At 43.2% G+C, this 19,316-nt stretch overlaps 1 protein-coding gene across 1 annotated transcript; it reads left to right on the forward strand.

Annotated features, from left to right (window-relative positions):
* The first annotated feature begins 11,934 nt into the window (after positions 1-11,934).
* On the forward strand, positions 11,935-13,223 carry LOC125094055 (syncytin-1-like). Its single transcript, XM_047719811.1, is given in 4 exon segments — positions 11,935-12,103; positions 12,436-12,753; positions 12,756-12,975; positions 12,977-13,223. Coding segments are annotated over 4 exon segments (954 nt in total).
* Positions 13,224-19,316: the final 6,093 nt, after the last annotated feature.

Here is a 19,316-nt window from a genome sequence, read left to right on the forward strand (position 1 = left end):
TTCTTTTTCTCATCTGCTTCTGAAGCTCTCACCATGGTATGCTGGGGCATTTCATGGTGCCCTACATTTTTTAGTTGCATTATTTATTTTTCTTCATTTTTTATTATTTCTTTTGTTCATATTATATACCCTCTTCTGATACATATTCAAGTTCACTTAATTTTTTGTACAAACTCAAATCTACTGTTGCATTCTTCTAGGGATTTTTCACTGGGTTTATTGACTTTTTAGTTCTGGAATTTACATATAGCTCTTTTTGATAATACTTATCTTTAATCACTATTCTCTATTTGATGAGTTCTTATTACATTTTTATCTATTCATAAAAGTAGTTTCTTTTAGTTCTTGGAGCAGATTTATAATAGTTGTTTTGAATTCTTTGCTAATTCTGGCATCTAAGTCAGCATAAGCTGTTAAGTTAAAATAGTTTGTTCCTTTCTCTGGCTGACTTTTTTCACATAGCATTAAACTCTCTAGACCTATCCATGTTGTTGCAAATAGCAAAATGCCATTCTTTGTTATTGCTGATATATATATATATATATATATATATGCCACATCTTCTTTATCCATTCATCTAACTTAGGTTAAGATGGACATCTTAGCTACTGTAAATAATGTTGCATTACAAAATAGGGCTGCATATATCTTTTTAAACTAGTGTATTTTGTTTTCTTTGAACAATACCCAGTAGCAAAATTACTGGATAATATGGCAATTCTCTTTTTAATTTTTTTGAGGAGTCTCCATACTATTTTCACAGTGGTTGCACCAGTTTGCATTTCTACCATCAAAGCACAAGGGTTACCTTTTCTCCACATCTTCATCAACACATGTTGTGTTGTGTTTTTGATTTAACTATTCTGACAGGTGTGAGGTGATATCTCATTTTGGGTTTGATTTGCATTTCCCTGATGATTAGTAATGTTGAACATGTTTCCATGTGTTTGCTACCTTATTTGTATGTCTTCTATGATTTAATTCATATGTGGATTTTAAGAAACAAAACAAATGAACAAAAGGAAAAAAAAAACACAAACTAGAAAAACAGACTCCTAAATATAGAGAACAAACAACTGGTGGTTGCCAGAGGGGAGGTGAGAGGGGGTTGGGTGAAATAAGTGAAGGGGACCAAGAGTATACTTACTGTAATGAGCACTGTATAGAATTGTTGAATCACTATATTGTATACCTGAAACTAATAAAATGCTGCATGTTAACTATACTGGAATTAAGAATAATAATAATAATAATGAATAAAATAAAATAGCTTGTACTCAAGACCTTTGATTCAGATTTTCACTCTACTATTGTGTTTGTATGTGTGTGTATGTGTGTGTGATTTGAAAACTGCTTTCACAATTCAGGGAAATTATGATTTTGTCCTGTATTCCTCTAGGGACCAGTACCACTAAAGTTCTTTTCTTGGTTGCTCCTCAGATGGTGAAAACATTGCCACACTCATCCATGGAAACATATGTGGCTTTAAAAAGGCTTCAGATCTACCATTCTACCAGTCATTATCTGATTGCTACTGAATAGGTGAAGCCTTACATAAATGTACTCCTTCAGACTCTTAAGGATGAGCGTGCTCTCAAGGTGAGTCTGTTTGCTATCTCTTTCTCTGGTTCTTTATGCTAAAGTTCTGGCTGGTCTGTCATTGCTTATAGCTACCCAGTTCACTGAACTATTAGCTCCCTCTTAATTTCTTGCTACCCAAATCTCCATTGTTTGTGACAATGCCCATACTCACAAACATTTTGTTCTAAATTAAGTCAGTCTCTCCAAGAATAGCTATTCTCATGGCCAAATTTCCCCTGGATAGTATGGATAGTACATGTATTCCTTGATGTTTGGATGTTTGGGATAATGGCCTACTTCTTCTGATGTGACTTTTACACTCTACAAGAGGGCCTAGTATACTCTGGTCTTCTCGACTTGCTAGTCCTGGCATGAAATTTTGGCATGAGCAATCTGAGACAGGGAAAACCACATCTTCTAGATCCTAGGTCTGCCTACCTGGAGCAGAACCCTCAACCTATGAATGGGAGCTGGATGGTTGGGCTGGGCCATGGCCACCCAGAGTAGAGCTTCCACAATACTTCATAAGTAGCTTGCATTTGTGTGGATGAAACCAGAGTTCCAGATTTGGAGTTGAGAGTTAAAGTAGGCACCATCATCTTGGCCACACATGTTCAGAATAGAATTTACAAAGCAAAATCTGGGAGAGAAGGGTGAGAGATTGTAGCTCAAAAGCCACAGATTATTGCATTCTTTGAAAGATTTAATATGTTTTATGGGTAAATCTTTCTCCAGTTGTTATATTTCCCTAGGCAAATTCCAGATAATTTATTAAAAAAATAAAAAAAGCTTTCACTAGATGCATGGTTGGTGTGCTGGTGATAGGGTACACTGAGCTTCTGACACAAACAATCCAAACTTTCACTCCTGTGGCAATTTGAAAAAGAAGAAAACAGGGGATTATACTACCAGATATCCTGAACTATGATAAAACTATAGAAATTAAGAGAATGTGGCAATGGTCGAAGAAAGAGAATGGAGACACCAAATAGTCTTTTCAATAACTTGTTCTGGGTCAATTTGATATCCACATGGAAATGATATACATTTTTCTCTGTTCACACTGTATATTCCAAATGAATTTCATATTAAATGCCAGAGATAAATTAAGCTATTGGGAAAAAAAACAGATCAACTTTATAATCTTCGTAATGGCAAAGATTATTCAAATAAAAAGAAAATCTGTAAATCTGAAAGAAAAACTTAATCACACTTTGAAGTTGAGAGATTCTCTTTATCAAAAACTTTCATCAAAACAATGAAAATACAAGCCATTAGAGTATATATTTGCAAAACATGTATTTTAAAGGTTTTATATCCATAATATATAGAACTACTTTGAACCAATGATGTAAAAGTAAGATGACCCAATATGGCCAATACAATATTGGCCAATATTGGGCAAATAACTCAGCCACTTCTTGATAGCCAATAGACATGAAAAGGTGCTTAACTTTTATAGTTAAAGAAATGGAAATTAAAACTTCAATTGATACCATATTACCTACACCAATATGACTAAAATAAATTTTGGAGTGGTCATCTGTTTAATAAAGATATGGACTAATTGGAATGCTCATATATTGATGTTAGATATGTAAGCATGTCTCCACTTAGAAACCTGCTTTTGAAGTATTTACTAAGCTTGACTGTACACACTCCAATTGAGCAATTTCAATCCAAGTTTATAGGCCCAGTGGAAATGTCTCCATATTTTTATTGAATGACACATAATAAAATGTTCATAGAAATACTAAGTATGGTGGTCAAAAAACTAGAACCTATCAAAAGTACATCAACAGTAGCCTAGATAAGTAACTTGTGCTATATATACAAATGCTGGGATAATTAATATACAAGATTGAGAAAGAATGATATAAAATATAAAGATATGAATTTTACAAACAAAATAGTGAGTGAAATAACCAGCCACAAGAGAATGCATATTGTATGATTCCATTTATATGAGTCACAAAATAAGTGAAACTGTTCTATGTTCTTGGAAATCAGACAGGGCCTACTCTTCAAGAGAGATAAAAAGTAGAGGAAATATGAAGGATGTCTTTGGTGTGGTACTAATTTTAGGATTCTGGAGCTCAATATTGCTTAAATAGGCATGTTTCACCCTGAAAATCCTTTGATCTATATCTTTGTGATACATTCATTCTTTAGTGCATATTACATTTTAATAAAAATTAAAAACAATAATTCAATGCACTTGATATTTTAGATTTTTTTTTAAGTTTTCAAACAAAATCTCCTGAAAACCTTGTCCTATTTGCTTCAAGGCCAAGCTTAATGGCTCTAACCTCTTGCCTTTGTTTAGTTTAGAAACAAATAAAAGTCGAAATTTTACCCTAAATATGTGATTTCAATACAAAAACATATATCACATTAGGGTACGCAGGAATTTTTGCCTCATTTATTCCATTGTATATGTGTGTGTGTATAAAGTATATAATTTTAACTATTAAAATAAAAAATGTAAGAAACAAATGGGAGAACTAAAGAAAAATGGTAAAAATCATTTAGGAAAGTCCTTTTATAGAATGAAAGTGAATTTAATTTTAAACATATAATAGGGATTGTATTAGAGAGTGCAGAGGGGAGAATTTTTGAATATTAAGAACAAAAGACTTAAGTTAGCAGGATTCATTAATTAAATACCACTGATATTTTGAATAAAACAAAGATTGACTTGGGAAAGGAACTCTTTATAAAATAAAAATTGTCTAATTATTTTAAAATCATTTTTGTTTTTTCTAAATAGGGAATTAATCATTGCAAATTATTCCAGCAATTAATAAATCCTATTTGTTCTAAATTCAATAATTTTACAGAAGGGATTCTTTGTACTATTAATAGTATGATTAAATTCAAGAACTTAGCAATGTAGTTATATAATGGGAATTTCATCAGGAAAATTAGAAGTTAGAAGAGGATATAGTACAGCTGACCTTTGGACAACATGGATTTGAACTACATGGGTTCACTTACACACAGATTTTTTTTGATAAATATAGTACTTATGATTTTCTTTCTTAAGATTTTCTTTTTTTTTAAGATTTTACTTATTAATTTGACAGAGAAAAAAAGAGAGAACAGACAAGCAGGGAGAGAGGAAGAAGCAGGCTCCTTGGTGGGGGGTACACAACATGGCCCTCCATCCCAGAACCTCTGTCTCATGAACTGAGACAAAGGCAGACACTTAACGAACTAAGCCACCCAGGTGCCCCTAAGATTTTCTTAACAACTTTTTCTTTTCTTTAGCTTTCTTTCTGTGAGAATACAGCATACAGTACATATAACATACAAAATATGTGCTAATTGACTAGTTATGTTATGGGTAAGACTTTCAGTCAACAGTAGGCTATTAATAGTTAAGTTTTTGGAAAAATGGAAGTTATTTGTGTATTTTCTACTGCACAAGAGGTTAGTGTCCCTAACTCCCATGTTGTTCAAAGGTCAACTGTACTTGGAATAATTGTACCAAACACATGACCACCAAGCAAAATGTGAAACAAAAATTTGATAGTCTCACTATTTGACCTCTGAATATGCTTACCTCATATAATAGCTGCCTAAATATCAATCTAGCTTTTTCATTGGTTTGTTACACTAATAACAATGAAAGAAAAATAATTGTGAATATTTTACTTTTTGTCATATAGACTCAGTGTCTGTAAAAATGATACATGTATTTCCTTTAATAATGCAACAGTGGTGTATGATTTAATAACTTCGTTAATAAACTTTAATTATTTTTGCAAGCATCAATCTCATGACTTTCATTATTTCTCTTTAATCCTAAAATTTAATAACTATAATAGTTATGATTTCAAAAAAGCATACAGTAGAGAGTTTGAATTTTTAAAAACAATTATAATCTAGTTTAAAATAATCAATCAATTAATTAAAATAATCACGGAGATTTTTTAAAAACTACAAAAATCATACACGGAGGGTATGTAAAGGAAAGATTAAAAGGCAGTGTCATTTCTGAACATGCATGGCATTAAGTGATAACTCAAACGTTACCAGTTATTTCCCCCAAGGCAGTCTTGAGAATAAAACTGACACATAAAACTGTGATCTGACTCCCTACTTCTATGTGAGAGTGCTCAGGTAAACTTTGTTTTTATTTTCTGTTTCTTTATTTAAATAAATTATTCAATAATAATTTCAGATACAAAAGATGTTGCAAAGATAGTTCAGAGTTCCTGGAAACCAAATCTTATGCTGAGTTTATCCTATTGCTAATCATTTACATTACTTTGGTACATTCTTTAAAACTAATTTAAAAACACTGATACAATATTATTTATTAAAGTCCATATTAAAAGAAAGTCTAATTTTACCTATTTTTTCTGTTCCAGCTTCCTGTAAGAAATATCACCTTCAATTTAGGGTCGTATCTCCTTAGACTCCCCTTGGCTGTGACTCTCTGAGACTTTCCTTATTTTTTATGACCTTGATATTTTTGAGGTGCATTGTCTCTGGTATCTTATAGAAAGTCCCTTGGGGGGAAGGGGGCAAGATGGCAGAGGAATAGGGGACTCCGTTTCAACTGGGCCTCTGAATTTAGCTGGATACCTACTAAACCATTCTGAACACCAACGAAATCAGCCTGAGATGTAAGAATATATAGCTGGATCCCTACAAGCAGAAAATCAGCAGTCGCAAATATGAACTAGGGAGTGTAAAGTTGCTCCCGCCGGCGATGGTAAGAAAAGAGGGTAGGAGGCAAATGGATCCGAAAGATGAACTTTATTAAAAGCACCTTCGGGCGAGGTTCCGCGACGCACAGAAAGAGGCGAGGGGGGATAGTGAGTGGGAAGTCCAAACCTGGGAGAGAGGTTGAGCCCTTGCCCGGCACAGAGGCTCCCTCCTCACCTGCGGACGGAAACCTCCCGCCGCCCACCTCGAGAAGGCTTACTTCAGAACCTGTTGTGGTGAGTGTTCCTGGCCCCTGATCCACTTCCAGGTCACCCTGTCCTAGCCGCGGCGGCGCCTGGGCAGACCTTCGGCCACCTGGTGGCCCCGCCAGTCCCAAGGAATCGGGAGACGTCCTCATTCCGCGGAAACTGCTGTCCCTCTGGTGACCCAGTGCACGGACGAGGGGACGCTCTCCTCCGTAATCTGAGTGGGTAGATGAAGGGGACCATGGGAGCCTCCCAATCCAAATTCGACTCCAAAACGCCCCTGGGCTGCCTTCTGGCCAACCTCCGTACATTGGAGTTAGACCAGGACTTACGCAGGCGACGCCTTATACATTATTGCCCCGTTGCCTGGCCTCAATACAAATTAGACAACCAATCGCAATGGCCTCCCCAGGGCACATTTAACTATCAGGCGCTCACAGATCTCGACAACCTACGCAGGCGTCAGGGCAAATGGCCCGAAATTCCCTATGACCAAGCTTTCTGGACCCTACGGTCTCGGCCGTCCTTGTGCTCCTGCTGTTCGACCTCTCAAGTCCTCCTTGCTCACGCCGCTCCCCCCACTCCGCGCACATCCCCTACCGCACCCGCGAACCAGACGCTCCTCTTCAGTCCTCTCTCTCTGAACCGCCCCAAGACCTTTCTGTACCCCAACTCGAGCTCCCACCTTACCCCCTCCTCCTCCTTATCAGCCCCCTCCTCAACCTCTGGCGCCCCCTGAGCCCTCCGGGGAATCGGCGACCCCAACACCCCCGCAGGCCCCAACAGCCTTTTCCGAGGTCGAGCCCCCACCCCCGGCACAAGCCGAGTCTCTGCCGGACTTCCCAACCTCCCCTCCCATTTCTGCCCAGACGCGCTCCCGAGATCCGCCCTTCAGCTTAATTTGCCCCTTAAGGGAGGTGGCTGGAGCCGAAGGGGTCGTCCGAGTGCATGTGCCCGTCTCCCTACAGGACCTCTCCCAAATTGAGAAACGCCTGGGTTCCTTCTCGGCCAACCCGGACAATTTCATAAAAGACTTCCAATACCTGGCCCAAGCCTATGATCTTACCTGGCATGACTTACACGTGGTTCAGACCACTACCCTCACCACCGAGGAGAGGGAACGCATCCAGGCCGCTGCTCAAGCACATGCCAATCAAGTCCGTCTCACAGACGCCACCATGCCGGTGGGTGCTCAGGTGGTCCCCGATGTAGAGCCCGGATGGGACTATCAGAATGGCCGGGATGGCCGCCGGCGGCGAGACCGCATGGTTCAATGCCTTAACGCCGGCATGAGGGCAGCCTCCAACAAAGCGGTTAACTACGATAGATCAGGGAGTTATCCAAGCCCCAGACGAGAACCCGCCCTGTTCTTTAACCGGTTGACTGAGGCTCTAACACAGTACACCAGATTAGACGCGGCCTCCCCAGGGGGAGCCACAGTCCTGGCGACCCACTTTATTTCCCAATCAGCGCCCGACATCAGAAAGAAATCTAAAAAGGTAGAGGAGGGTCCCTAGACCCCCATCTCTGACTTGGTGAAAATGGCCTTTAAGGTTTTTAACTCCCGAGAGGAGGCAGCCGAACTCAAACGGCAAGCCAGACTCCAGCAGAAGGTCCAATTACAAACCCAGGCCCTGCTGGCAGCCCTGTGGCCAGCTGGTTCCAGGAATCAGCAACGGGCGGGGCGGGGGGGGGGGTAACCGGATGTACCCCTCCCGGGGCATGCTTTAAATGTGGTGCGGAAGGGCACTGGGCCCGTCAATGTCCTAACCCAAAGGCACCCACAAAGCTGTGCCCTCAGTGTCACCTGAAGGTACACTGGAAGTCTGGCTGTCCTAGCCTCAGGGGATCCTCAGCACCTCTAAGCGGGGTGAAACCCTGAACTGGGAAGTCCTGCTTTCCAGCTACTCGGGCTGGAGGATGACTGATGGAGCCCAGACTCAGATAGCCCCCTCACCCAAGCCAAGCCCAGGGTAACGCTCCAGGTGGCAGGTAAGTCCATCTCCTTTCTGCTGGACACGGGGGCTACCTACTCAGTCCTGCCATCCTACTCGGGACCCACACATGCCTCACCAGTCGTTGTGATGGGAATCAATGGTACCTCCTCTTCCCCTAGGATGACCCAACCTCTTACTTGCAGCCTGGATGGTTTCCCTTTCTCTCATTCATTCCTCATAATCCCCACCTGCCCAGTGCCTCTTTTGGGAGGAGATATCCTCCAAAAACTGCAGGCCACCATCCGCCTCTCTCCTTCTCCTTCAGCCTCGGAGTGCCTCCTACTGCCACTCCTTCCCTCTCCTCCAACTCCCATCCCAACAAACCTATCCGCTGTTAATCCCCAAGTTTGGGACACATCCAAACCCATCAACGCCTCCCACCAGAGTCCAGTTCATATCCGGTTAAAGGATAACTCCACATACTCCTCTAGGGCTCAGTTCCCCATCTCCCTTATCCATCGTCGGTGTCTCACACCTATAACAGAACGCCTAAAGCAGCAGGGCCTTCTCATTCCTACCAACTCCCCCTGCAATACCCCTATCCTGCCTGTACAAAAGCCATCAGGGGATTATCGGCTGGTACAGGACCTACGGCTCATTAATGAAGCCGTCGTCCCACTCCACCCCGTCATCCCCAACCCCTACACCCTGCTGTCTCACATCCCTCCCGGCACCTCCCATTTCACTGTACTCGACCTGAAGGATGCATTCTTTACTATTCCCCTGCATCCTGACTCCTATTTCCTGTTAGCCTTTACCTGGGAAGACCCTGACACCCATGTTTCTGGGTAACTTACCTGGACGGTTCTACCACAAGGGTTTTGAGACAGCCCCCACATTTTTGGCCAAGCCCTGGTGGTGGACCTCCAGGAATGCCTCCTGGAGACCAGTACCCTGCTGCAGTATGTAGATGACCTGCTTCTCTGTAGCCCTTCCCTCCTCACCTCCCAGGAACATACCTCTACCCTACTAAACTTCCTGGGCGCTAGGGGGTATAGAGTCACCCCATCTAAGGCCCAGCTATGTACCCCATCAGTCACATATCTAGGGATCTCTCTGACTCCTACCTCTAAATCCCTTACTGGGGACCATATTCGCCTCCTCTGAGAACTGCAACGCCCCCCCGCTCCCCAGGGTGCAGATGAGATACTCTCCTTCCTGGGACTTGTGGGTTTTGTTAGACACTGGATTCCGAACTTCTCTATCCTGGCCCGGCCTTTATACCAAGTGGCCAAGGAATCCCCCCAGGGTCTCTTAACTGATCCTACCTCAATCCAGCATGGATTTTCAAAGCTCTACCTGTCCAAACAGTTAGACCCCACCACCCGGGGTTGGCAACCCTGTCTCAGGGCTCTGGCTGCCGCGGCCTCCCTCACTAAGGAGGCCCTAAAACTGACCCTAGGACAGCCTCTTACAGTCTACTCCCCCCACCGACTCACAGACTTCCTGGCCCAGTTGACTCCCTCCCAGGTGCAGTTCCATTTGCTATTCATTGAAAACCCTCAGATATCTTTGTCTGTCTCCCCCTGCTTAAACCCTGCAACTCTACTGCCTGCACCCTCACCTACCTCTGACCCTCCTCACTCTTGCCCTCAACTTCTGGAGGACTTTACCCCCTCTTACCCTGGACTCTCCAATCAGCCCCTGACTAACCCTAACCGCATCCTGTTTGTGGATGGCAGCTCCCTTCTGACCCTAGATGGCCAGCACCGCGCCGCCTATGCCATAGTTACCCCTGAGGCGGTTGTCAGAGCAGCCCCTCTTCCTCCTGGGACTACCTCCCAGAAGGCAGAGCTAATAGTTCTAACCCGGGCGCTCCACCTGTCCAAGGGACAGCGAGTCACTATTTACACTGATTCCAAATATGCTTACCTCATATCCCACACTCACTCAGTTATTTGGCAAGAAAGGGGATTCTTGACTACCAAAAGCACCCCTATCACAAATGGGCCACTCATTGCCAGGCTCCTTGAGGCCCTACACCTACCCACCGAGGTCGCCATTGTGCACTGCCGGGGACACCAAACTACCCCTGACCCAATCTCCCTAGGCAACAACAAGGCTGATACGGTGGCCAGGCAGACGGCCCTTAGCACCATTCCTGCCCCTGTACTCTTCCTCAACACTGCACACCAACCTTGTTACACTGAGGAAGAGACGCTAGCACTACAAAAGTTGGGGGGCAAACTGGGGGACAAAGGATGGATCCACATCCAGAACCGCATTGCCATGCCTGAAAACCTGGCTCACACCTTGATCACAGAAATTCACCAGTCGCTCCATATCGGCCCCACGGCATTGTTTCAGTTCTTACAACCTCTCTTCTATCACCCTTCCCTGTCCAAGGTCATTGAAACCGTTCACAGGGCATGTACTGTCTGTTCAGCTGTCAATGCACAAGGTGGGATCTGCAGGCCAGGACCTAACCACTAATTGCGGGGCCACCAGCTGGGAGAAGACTGGCAACTGGACTTCACCCACATGCCCCATCATAAAACCCTCCGCTACCTACTGACCCTGGTTGACACATTTACAGGCTGGATAGAGGCCTATCCCATGGCCCACGAGATGGCAGACGTCATGGCTGCAGTCCTTATTGAACACATCATTCCCTGTTTCGGACTGCCCCGAACCCTCCAGTCGGACAACAGGCCAATCTTCATATCCAGCATAACCCAGCAAGTGGCTGAAAGTCTCAACATCTCCTGGAGACTACACATCCCTTACCATCCTCAGTCATTGGGTAAAGTAGAAAAGGCCAACGGCCTACTTAAAGCCCAACTCTCCAAACTTACCCTGGAAACCCATCTTTCTTGGCCTACCCTCTTGCCCCTAGCCCTCACCAGGCTTAGGGCAGCCCCCCATGGACCCTCGGGACTAAGCCAATTGGAACGCCTCTACGGTCATCCCTTCCTCATAGATCACAATCTCCCGGCTGTTCCTCCACCCCTTCTCTCGTATCTGCCTTACCTCACTCTCCTTCAGGCCCTCCTGAGAGCTCATGCTGACTCAGTCACCCCAGCCCCGAACGATCCCGAGGATGATGAGACTCCTCCCTCAGAAACTACTCCCGGGTGACCATGTTCTCCCTAGGAGTCGCAACCCCGGTCCCTTACAGACGCGGTGGACGGAACTCAGCACTGTCATCCTCACCACCCCAAATGCGGCAATAAAATTACTGGGCTACCAGCCGTGGGTGCACATCAACAACCTTAAACGGGCCCCCACTGACAGTAAGTGGACCTCCCAGATGATGGGCCCCACCAAACTCCACTTGGTTAGGGCTCCTTCTCCTACTCTTCCTGAGTCCCCAGATCCAGGCGGAGTCATGTGACTGCGTGAGAGGCTCAGCTACCTCACACTGTTTCTCGGCCTATACCTCTATGCCCAAGTCCTGCTACCAGGGAAAACACCAACCCTCTGCACGTCGACCCATGCCCCGGGAAAGACCTTTTGAACCTCTGAACTCTCTCAGACCTCCTGCCCCCCATACTAATTACCCCAAATCTGCAAAAGTCTGCTGGACCTATTTGGCCCAAATAGGACTCTCTGATGGGGGGGTGGTTCCAGGACCAGGCCACCCGCAACAACTCCCTCAAGAAAGTACAACTCCCTCTCTCTCTCTCTCTGCCTGCCTCTCCGTCTACTTGTGATCTCTCTCTGTCAAATAAATAAATAAAATCTTAAAAAAAAAAAGGGGGGGGCGCCTGGGTGGCTCAGTGGGTTAAGCCGCTGCCTTCGGCTCAGGTCATGATCTCAGGGTCCTGGGTTCGAGTCCCACATCGGGCTCTCTGTTCAGCAAGAAGCCTGCTTCCCTCTCTCTCTCTCTCTCTGCCTGCCTCTCCGTCTACTTGTGATCTCTCTCTGTCAAATAAATAAATAAAATCTTAAAAAAAAAAAAAAGAAAGTACAACAACTTCTAAATCGGGTACAAGCACAACCCAAATATAAAGGGATCAACCTTGACTCCTTATGGGGGGCACCCTCCACCGAACCGCTCACCCTAACCCTCCTAAATTCCAGCTACATCCTCTGGAAAAATGTCTCCGGGGGGCAAGACTGCTGGATCTGTTTTCATTTTTCCTCCCTCACTAACATCATCAGGATACCAATTCCTAACTCCTGGCCTATACCCAGTTTCTCCATTAAGACAGTCCACATCAGACCCATCGGCGCTTCCATACCGATCCTGAACCTCACCTCCTCCACACCTCACACCACCCATAACATCTCCACTCTCCCCTACTGCACCCCTCGGGAATCTTTCTCTCCTGCCCAAAAGGGATCTATCGCTGCCTAACCACCAATGATTCCTTGGATTATACTCTCATCCTTCTGTCTCCAACCACCAACATCTATTTATCTGAACAACTCTTATCTCAGCTGTTCCCTACCTCTCAGAAGAGGAGGGCTGCCTTCCTCCCCTTCTTAATAGGGGCAGGACTAACAACTGGGGCGGTAGGGCTGGGAACTTCCAAATTTCTATTATAAGCTCTCCCAGGCACTCAAGGAGGACATGGAACGAATCACAGACTCCCTCACCGCCCTACAGATTCAAGTCACCAGCTTAACCGCTGTCACCTTGCAAAACCGACAGGCCCTGGATCTCCTCACCACTGAGAAAGGGGGAATGTGCCTCTACTTGAATGAGAAGTGCTGCTACTTGGTCATCCAGTCGGACATAGTGACCTCCAAAGTCAAGGAACTCAGGGACCGGATCTGAGCAAGGCGTCAAGATGACTCTAATTGGGGCTTAAACCCCCAAGCCTGGGTAACCTGGCTCCTCCCTTTGGCAGGGCCCCTCTGTGTACTCCTCCTGTTAATCTCTATCGCTCCCTGCCTTATACGTTGCCTACAGGAGTGCCTGCAGGAAATGACCAGGCTATCAGTCAACCAACGCCTCCTACAGCCCTATTCCTGCCTGCCCACATACAGTGGCCTCTACGAGGATGTCCCACTGCCAGCAGGAAGCAGCCAGAGCAAAGTCGACACCCCTTGACACCAATATAAATATAAAGAGGTCAGAATGATGGGCTGGCTGGGAAACTGGGGCTCCAAAATGGCGGATCTTCCCGCCAACCCTCTCCAAGATGGTGGACTTTCCTGCCACCCTCACTGCGGCCTCCACGTCACCATCAGGAGACTGAAACTCTCCACCCAGGAGCTTCCAGATTGAGAACTGCCCATCATGGACCACCCTCACCCCATACCTTCCAATCACCATATACCCAATGGGTGCAAGGCTATGCCCTACCTCAACCCGATAAAAGAGCCCCACCAACTCCCTCCCAGTGCGACTTCCCCGACTCACTATTCCCCTTTATCTCTCTTTCTGTGAGTCGCAGAACCTCGCCGGAGGGTGCTTGCAATAAAGTTCATCTCTCGGATCCATTTGCCTTGTAGCATCTTTTCTTACCATCACTGGTGGGAGCAACTTTATAGGGAGTTGTGATTCTCCAGACAGATATTGGAAAAGCAAAAAAGGGGGAGACACACCCCCCATAAACTGGCCCCTGGAAAGTGATATAACACCTGAGCACAAAAACATCCTACACTGGAGTGGGGGAGGGGGATACCAGTGATAACTTGCAGAGGGTAGTGGCTAGATGGGAATGGCCTGATAACAGGATCCAGGAGTTGATGGGGAGTGCAACCCTAGGGCCGGCCTCAGCTGCTGTGAGGACCCAGGTTTTAGAAGTGCAGAGGGTAGAGATAAGCAGGGGCCTGCATGGACTGCTGAGAGGGTCGCTGGGGGCATACACAACCCATGGGAGGCAGCAGTTTTCAATGGCACTTGCAGAAAGGGAGACTGCGTGTTCTGGAGAGTTCAGAGAAGAGCAGAATGTGACTTCTCTGCCCTGGGGCAGAGGCCTGTGTGTGGACATTTTCCTTTGTTATGATCCTCTGAATAGGCAAGAAAAGCCTCCAGAGACACAAAAGCTGCCAGAGAACAAAAGCCCAAAAAACTGGTTTCCACAGAGCCCAGTCCCCTGATGGGGGCAGGGCAATGATGCCCAAGCAGGATTGCCTGAAAAACAGTCTGGCAGCCCCCTCCCCTTGAAGACAAGCTGGAAGAACAAGAGGGCAAAAACCATAGGGTCCCCATAAAACTGTAAAACCCCAATAGGGGAAAATAGTATATTGAGCTCCAGGTTGTTGCCTCCAGCTTGTGTATTTCTCAGAGACAACTTTTTTTTTTTTCCTATTCTTTCTCATGTTTCTTTTCTGCTTTTTCTTTTTACCTATTTCTCATTTTAACTAGATGTTTAATATAACATATTTCATAGTAGCTGTTTAACTTACACTTTTTCACGTATCTTTATTATATATAGATATAAGCTTCAAAGAAGTCCTTTTTTAGCTATTCCATATTACCTTTATATATACACCAGTTTTATTTTCCCTGTAGTGCTGGGAAGTAGTGTTCTCTAACAAAGAGAGCAAAATACACCCATGAAAAAATGAAAACCCTACCTTGCCCATGTAGACTTCAGGGTAGCAATTATGAAGTCAATAGCTAGGCTTGAGAAAATGATTAGAGGCAATATAGAATCTCTAAGGACAGAAATGGGAGCCAATCAGGCCAAATGTAAAAATGCTATGAATGAAATGCAGTCTAACCTGGATACTCTAACAGCTAGGGTAAATGAGGCAGAAGAATGAATTAGTGATTTAGAAGATAAACTGATAGAAAGGAAGGAACAGAAGGAGGCCTGGGACAATCAGCTTAAAATCCATGAAAACAGACTTAGAGAGACTAACAATGCCATGAAATGTTCCAGTGTCAGAATTATTGGGATCCCTGAGCTGGTGGGGAGAGAGAGAGGACTAGAAGGTATATTTAAGTAAATCATAGCTGAGAACTTCCTTAATCTGGGGAATGAAATAAGCATTTGTGTCCTGGAAGCAGAGAGAACCCCTCCCAAGATCAAGTAGAACAGACCAATGCTCTGGCATGTAATAATAAAACTTGCAAATCTTAGAACCAAAGAAGCCATCCAAAGAGCAGCTAGGAGGAAGAGATTCCTTATGTGTAGAGAGAGGACATCAGAATAATGTCAGACCTTGTCTAAAGAGATCTGGCAAGCCAAAAAGAACTGGCAAGACATATTCAGGGTACTAAATGAGAAGAACATGCAGCCAAGAATACTTTATTCATCAAGGCTGTCAATCAGATGGAGAGATAAAGAGTATCTAAGATTGACAGAAACTGAAAGAATATGTGACCACCAAGCCAGCCCTGCAAGAAATACTAAGGGGGATTCTGTAAAAGAAGACCACAAGAGTAATATATACCAGAAATTTACAGAGACAATCCAAAGGAACAGAGACTGTACAGACAATAATATGACAATAAATGCATATCTTCCAGCATTAACCCTCAATGTGAATCACCTTAAATACTCCCATGAAATGGCACAGTGTTGCAGATTGGATGTAAATACAGGACTCATCCATATGTTGTCTACAAGAGAGTCGTTTTGAACTTAAAGACACAACCAGACTGAAAGTGAGGGGATGGAGAACCATTTTTCATGCTAACAGACATAAAAAGAAAGCTGGGGTAGCAATTCTTATATCAGAAAAAATTATAATTTAAACCAAAGATAGTAATAAGAGATCCAGAGGAATGCTGTATCATTCTTAAAGGGTGTACCAACAAGAAAATCTAACAGTTGTAAATATCTATGCCCCCAACATGGAAGCAGCCAACTACATAAGCCAGCTGTTAACCAAAATAAAGAATCAGATTGACAATAACACATTAATAGTAGGAAATTTTAACACTGAGTTCTCAGCACTGGACAGAACATGTAAACAGATCAACAAAGAAAAAAGAGCTTTGAAAGACACATTGGGGGCACCTGGGTGGCTCAGTGGGTTAAGCCTCTGCCTTCAGCTCAGGTCATGATCTCAGGGTCCTGGCATCGAGCCCCACATTGGGCTCCCTGCTCAGCAGGGAGTCTGCTTCTCTCTCTCTCTCTCTGCCTGCTTCTTTGCCTACTTGTGGTCAAATAAATAAATAAATAAATAAATCTTTTAAAAGAAAGAAGGAAAGACAGATTGGACCAGATGCACTTCAGAGATATATACAGAACATTCCAACTAAAACAACAGAATACTCATTCTTCTCAAATGCACAGGGAACTTTCCCCAAAATAGACCATATACTGGGTCACAAATTTGGTCTCAGTTAATACCAAAAGATGGGGGTTATTCCCTGCATGTTATCAGACCACAATGCCTTGAAACTGGAACTCAATCACAAGGAAAAATTTGGAAGGAACTCAAATACTTGGAAGTTAAAGAGAATCCTGCTAAAGAATGATTGGGTCAACTGGGAAATTAAAGAACTTAAACAATTCATGGAAACTAATGAAAACAAAAACACTTCAGTCCAAAACCTATGGGATACTGCAAACGTGGTCCTGAGAGGGGAATACATAGCCATCCAAGCTCTCTCAGAAAATTAGAAAAATCCCTAATGCACAACCTAACCTTATACCTAAAGAACTTGTAGAAAGAACAGAAAATAAAACCTAAACCAAGCAGGAGAAGAGAAATAATAAAGAATAGAACATAGGTCAATGAAATAGAAACCAGAAAAACCGTAGAGCAGATCAATAAGACTAGAAGCTTGTTCTTTGAATTAATAGGGCCTAAATTAATAAAATTATGAATGAAAGGGGAGAGATCATGACTAATACCAAGGCAATAGAAACAATTATTAGAAATTATTACCAGCAACTATATGCCAATAAATTAAGCAACCTAGAAGAAACGGATGTCTTCCTGGAAACTTACAAACTATCAAGACTGAAACAGGAAGAAATAGACAATCTGAATAGACCAATAACCAGTAACAAAATGGAAGCAATAATCAGAAACCTCTCCAAAAACAAATGTCCAGGGCCAGATGGCTTCACAGGGGAATTCTACCAAACATTTAAAAAAGAAATAATACCTATTCTACTGAAGATTTCCAAAAAAAAGAATCAAAAGGAAAACTTCCAAACTCCTTCTATGAGGCCAGAAATACCCTGATCCCAAAACCAGGCAAAGACCCCATCAAAAAGAAGAATTACAGACCAATATCCCTGATGAACATGGATACCAAAATACTCAACAATATCCTAGCTAATAGGATCCAACAGTACATTAAAAGGATTAGTCACCATGACCAAATGTGTTTTATTCCTGGGATGTAAGAATTTGCAACATTTGCAAATCAATCAATGTGATAGAGCACATCAATAAAAGAAAAGACGAGAGGCATACAATCCTCACAACAGATGCAGAAAAAGCATTTGACAAAATACAATATCTGTTCTTGATTAAAACTCTTCACAGTATGGCAATAGAAAGAATATTTCTCAATATAAAAACCATCTATGAAAAACCCACAGTGAATATCATTATCAATGGGGAAAAGCTGAGAGTTTTTCTCTTAAGGTCAGAAACACAACTAGGATGCCCACTCTCACCACTATTGTTCAACATAGTGCTAGAAGTCCTAGCCTCAGCTAGGCCACCAGACAACAAAAAGAAATAAAAGGCATCTAAATTGGTAAAGAAGTCAAACCCTCCCTCTTTGCAAATGACATGATACTTTATGTGGAAAACCCAAAAGACTATCCCTAAATTACTAGAACTCATACAGCAATTCAGCAATATAGCAGGATACAAAATCAATGCACAGAAATAGGTTGCTTTTCTATACAGTAACAATGTAACTGTAGAAAGAGAAATTAAGGAATCAATTCCATTCACAATAGCAATAAAAACCACAAGATACCTAGGAATAAGCCTAGCCAAAGTGGTAAAGGATCTATACTCTAGAATTTATAGAACACTTATGAAAGAAATTGAGGGAGACACAAAAAGATGGAAAAACATTCCATGCTCATGGATTGGAAGAATAAACATTGCTATAATGTCTATGCTGCCCAGAGCAATTTACACTTTGATTGCCATCTCTATTAAAATACCACTGGTTGGGGCGCCTGGGTGGCTCAGTGGGTTAAGCCGCTGCCTTCGGCTCAGGTCATGATCTCAGGGTCCTGGGATCGAGCCCCGCATCGGGCTCTCTGCTCAGCATGGAGCCTGCTTCCTCCTCTCTCTCTGCCTGCCTCTCTGCCTACTTGTGATCTCTGTCTGTCAAATAAATAAATAAATAAAATCTTTAAAAAAAAATAAAAAAAATAAAAAATAAAATAAAAAAAAATAAAATACCACTGGCATTTCTCTAAGGGCTGGAACAAATAATCCTAAAATTTGTATGGAACCAGAAAAGACCTCAAATCGCCAAGGGAATGATGAAAAAGAAAAACAATTCTTGGGGCATCATACTGCCTGACTTCAAGCTCTATTACAAAGCTGTGATAACCAAGAAAGCACGGTATTGGCACAAAAACAGACACATATACCAATGGAACAGATCAACTATCTTTGACAAATCAGGAAAAAATATCCAATGGAAAAAACCTCTTCAATAAGTGGTGTTGGGAAAATTGGACAGCTACATATAGAAGAATGACACTGGACCATTCCCTTAAACCATACACAAAGATAATCTCAAAATGGATGAAAAACCTCAATGGGAGACAGGAATCCATCAAAATTCTAGAAGAGAACCTCTTTGACATCGGCCACAGTAACTTCTTTTAAGACACATCTCCAAAGGCAAGTGAAACAAAAGCAAAAATGAATTTTGGGGCTTCATCAAGATAAAATCTTCTGCACAGCAAAGAAAACAGTCAACAAAACTAAGAGGCGGCCCACTGAATGGGAGAAGATATTTGCAAATGACATTACA

Source organism: Lutra lutra, chromosome 2, assembly GCF_902655055.1.
Source record: "Lutra lutra chromosome 2, mLutLut1.2, whole genome shotgun sequence".
NCBI lineage: Eukaryota > Metazoa > Chordata > Mammalia > Carnivora > Mustelidae > Lutra > Lutra lutra.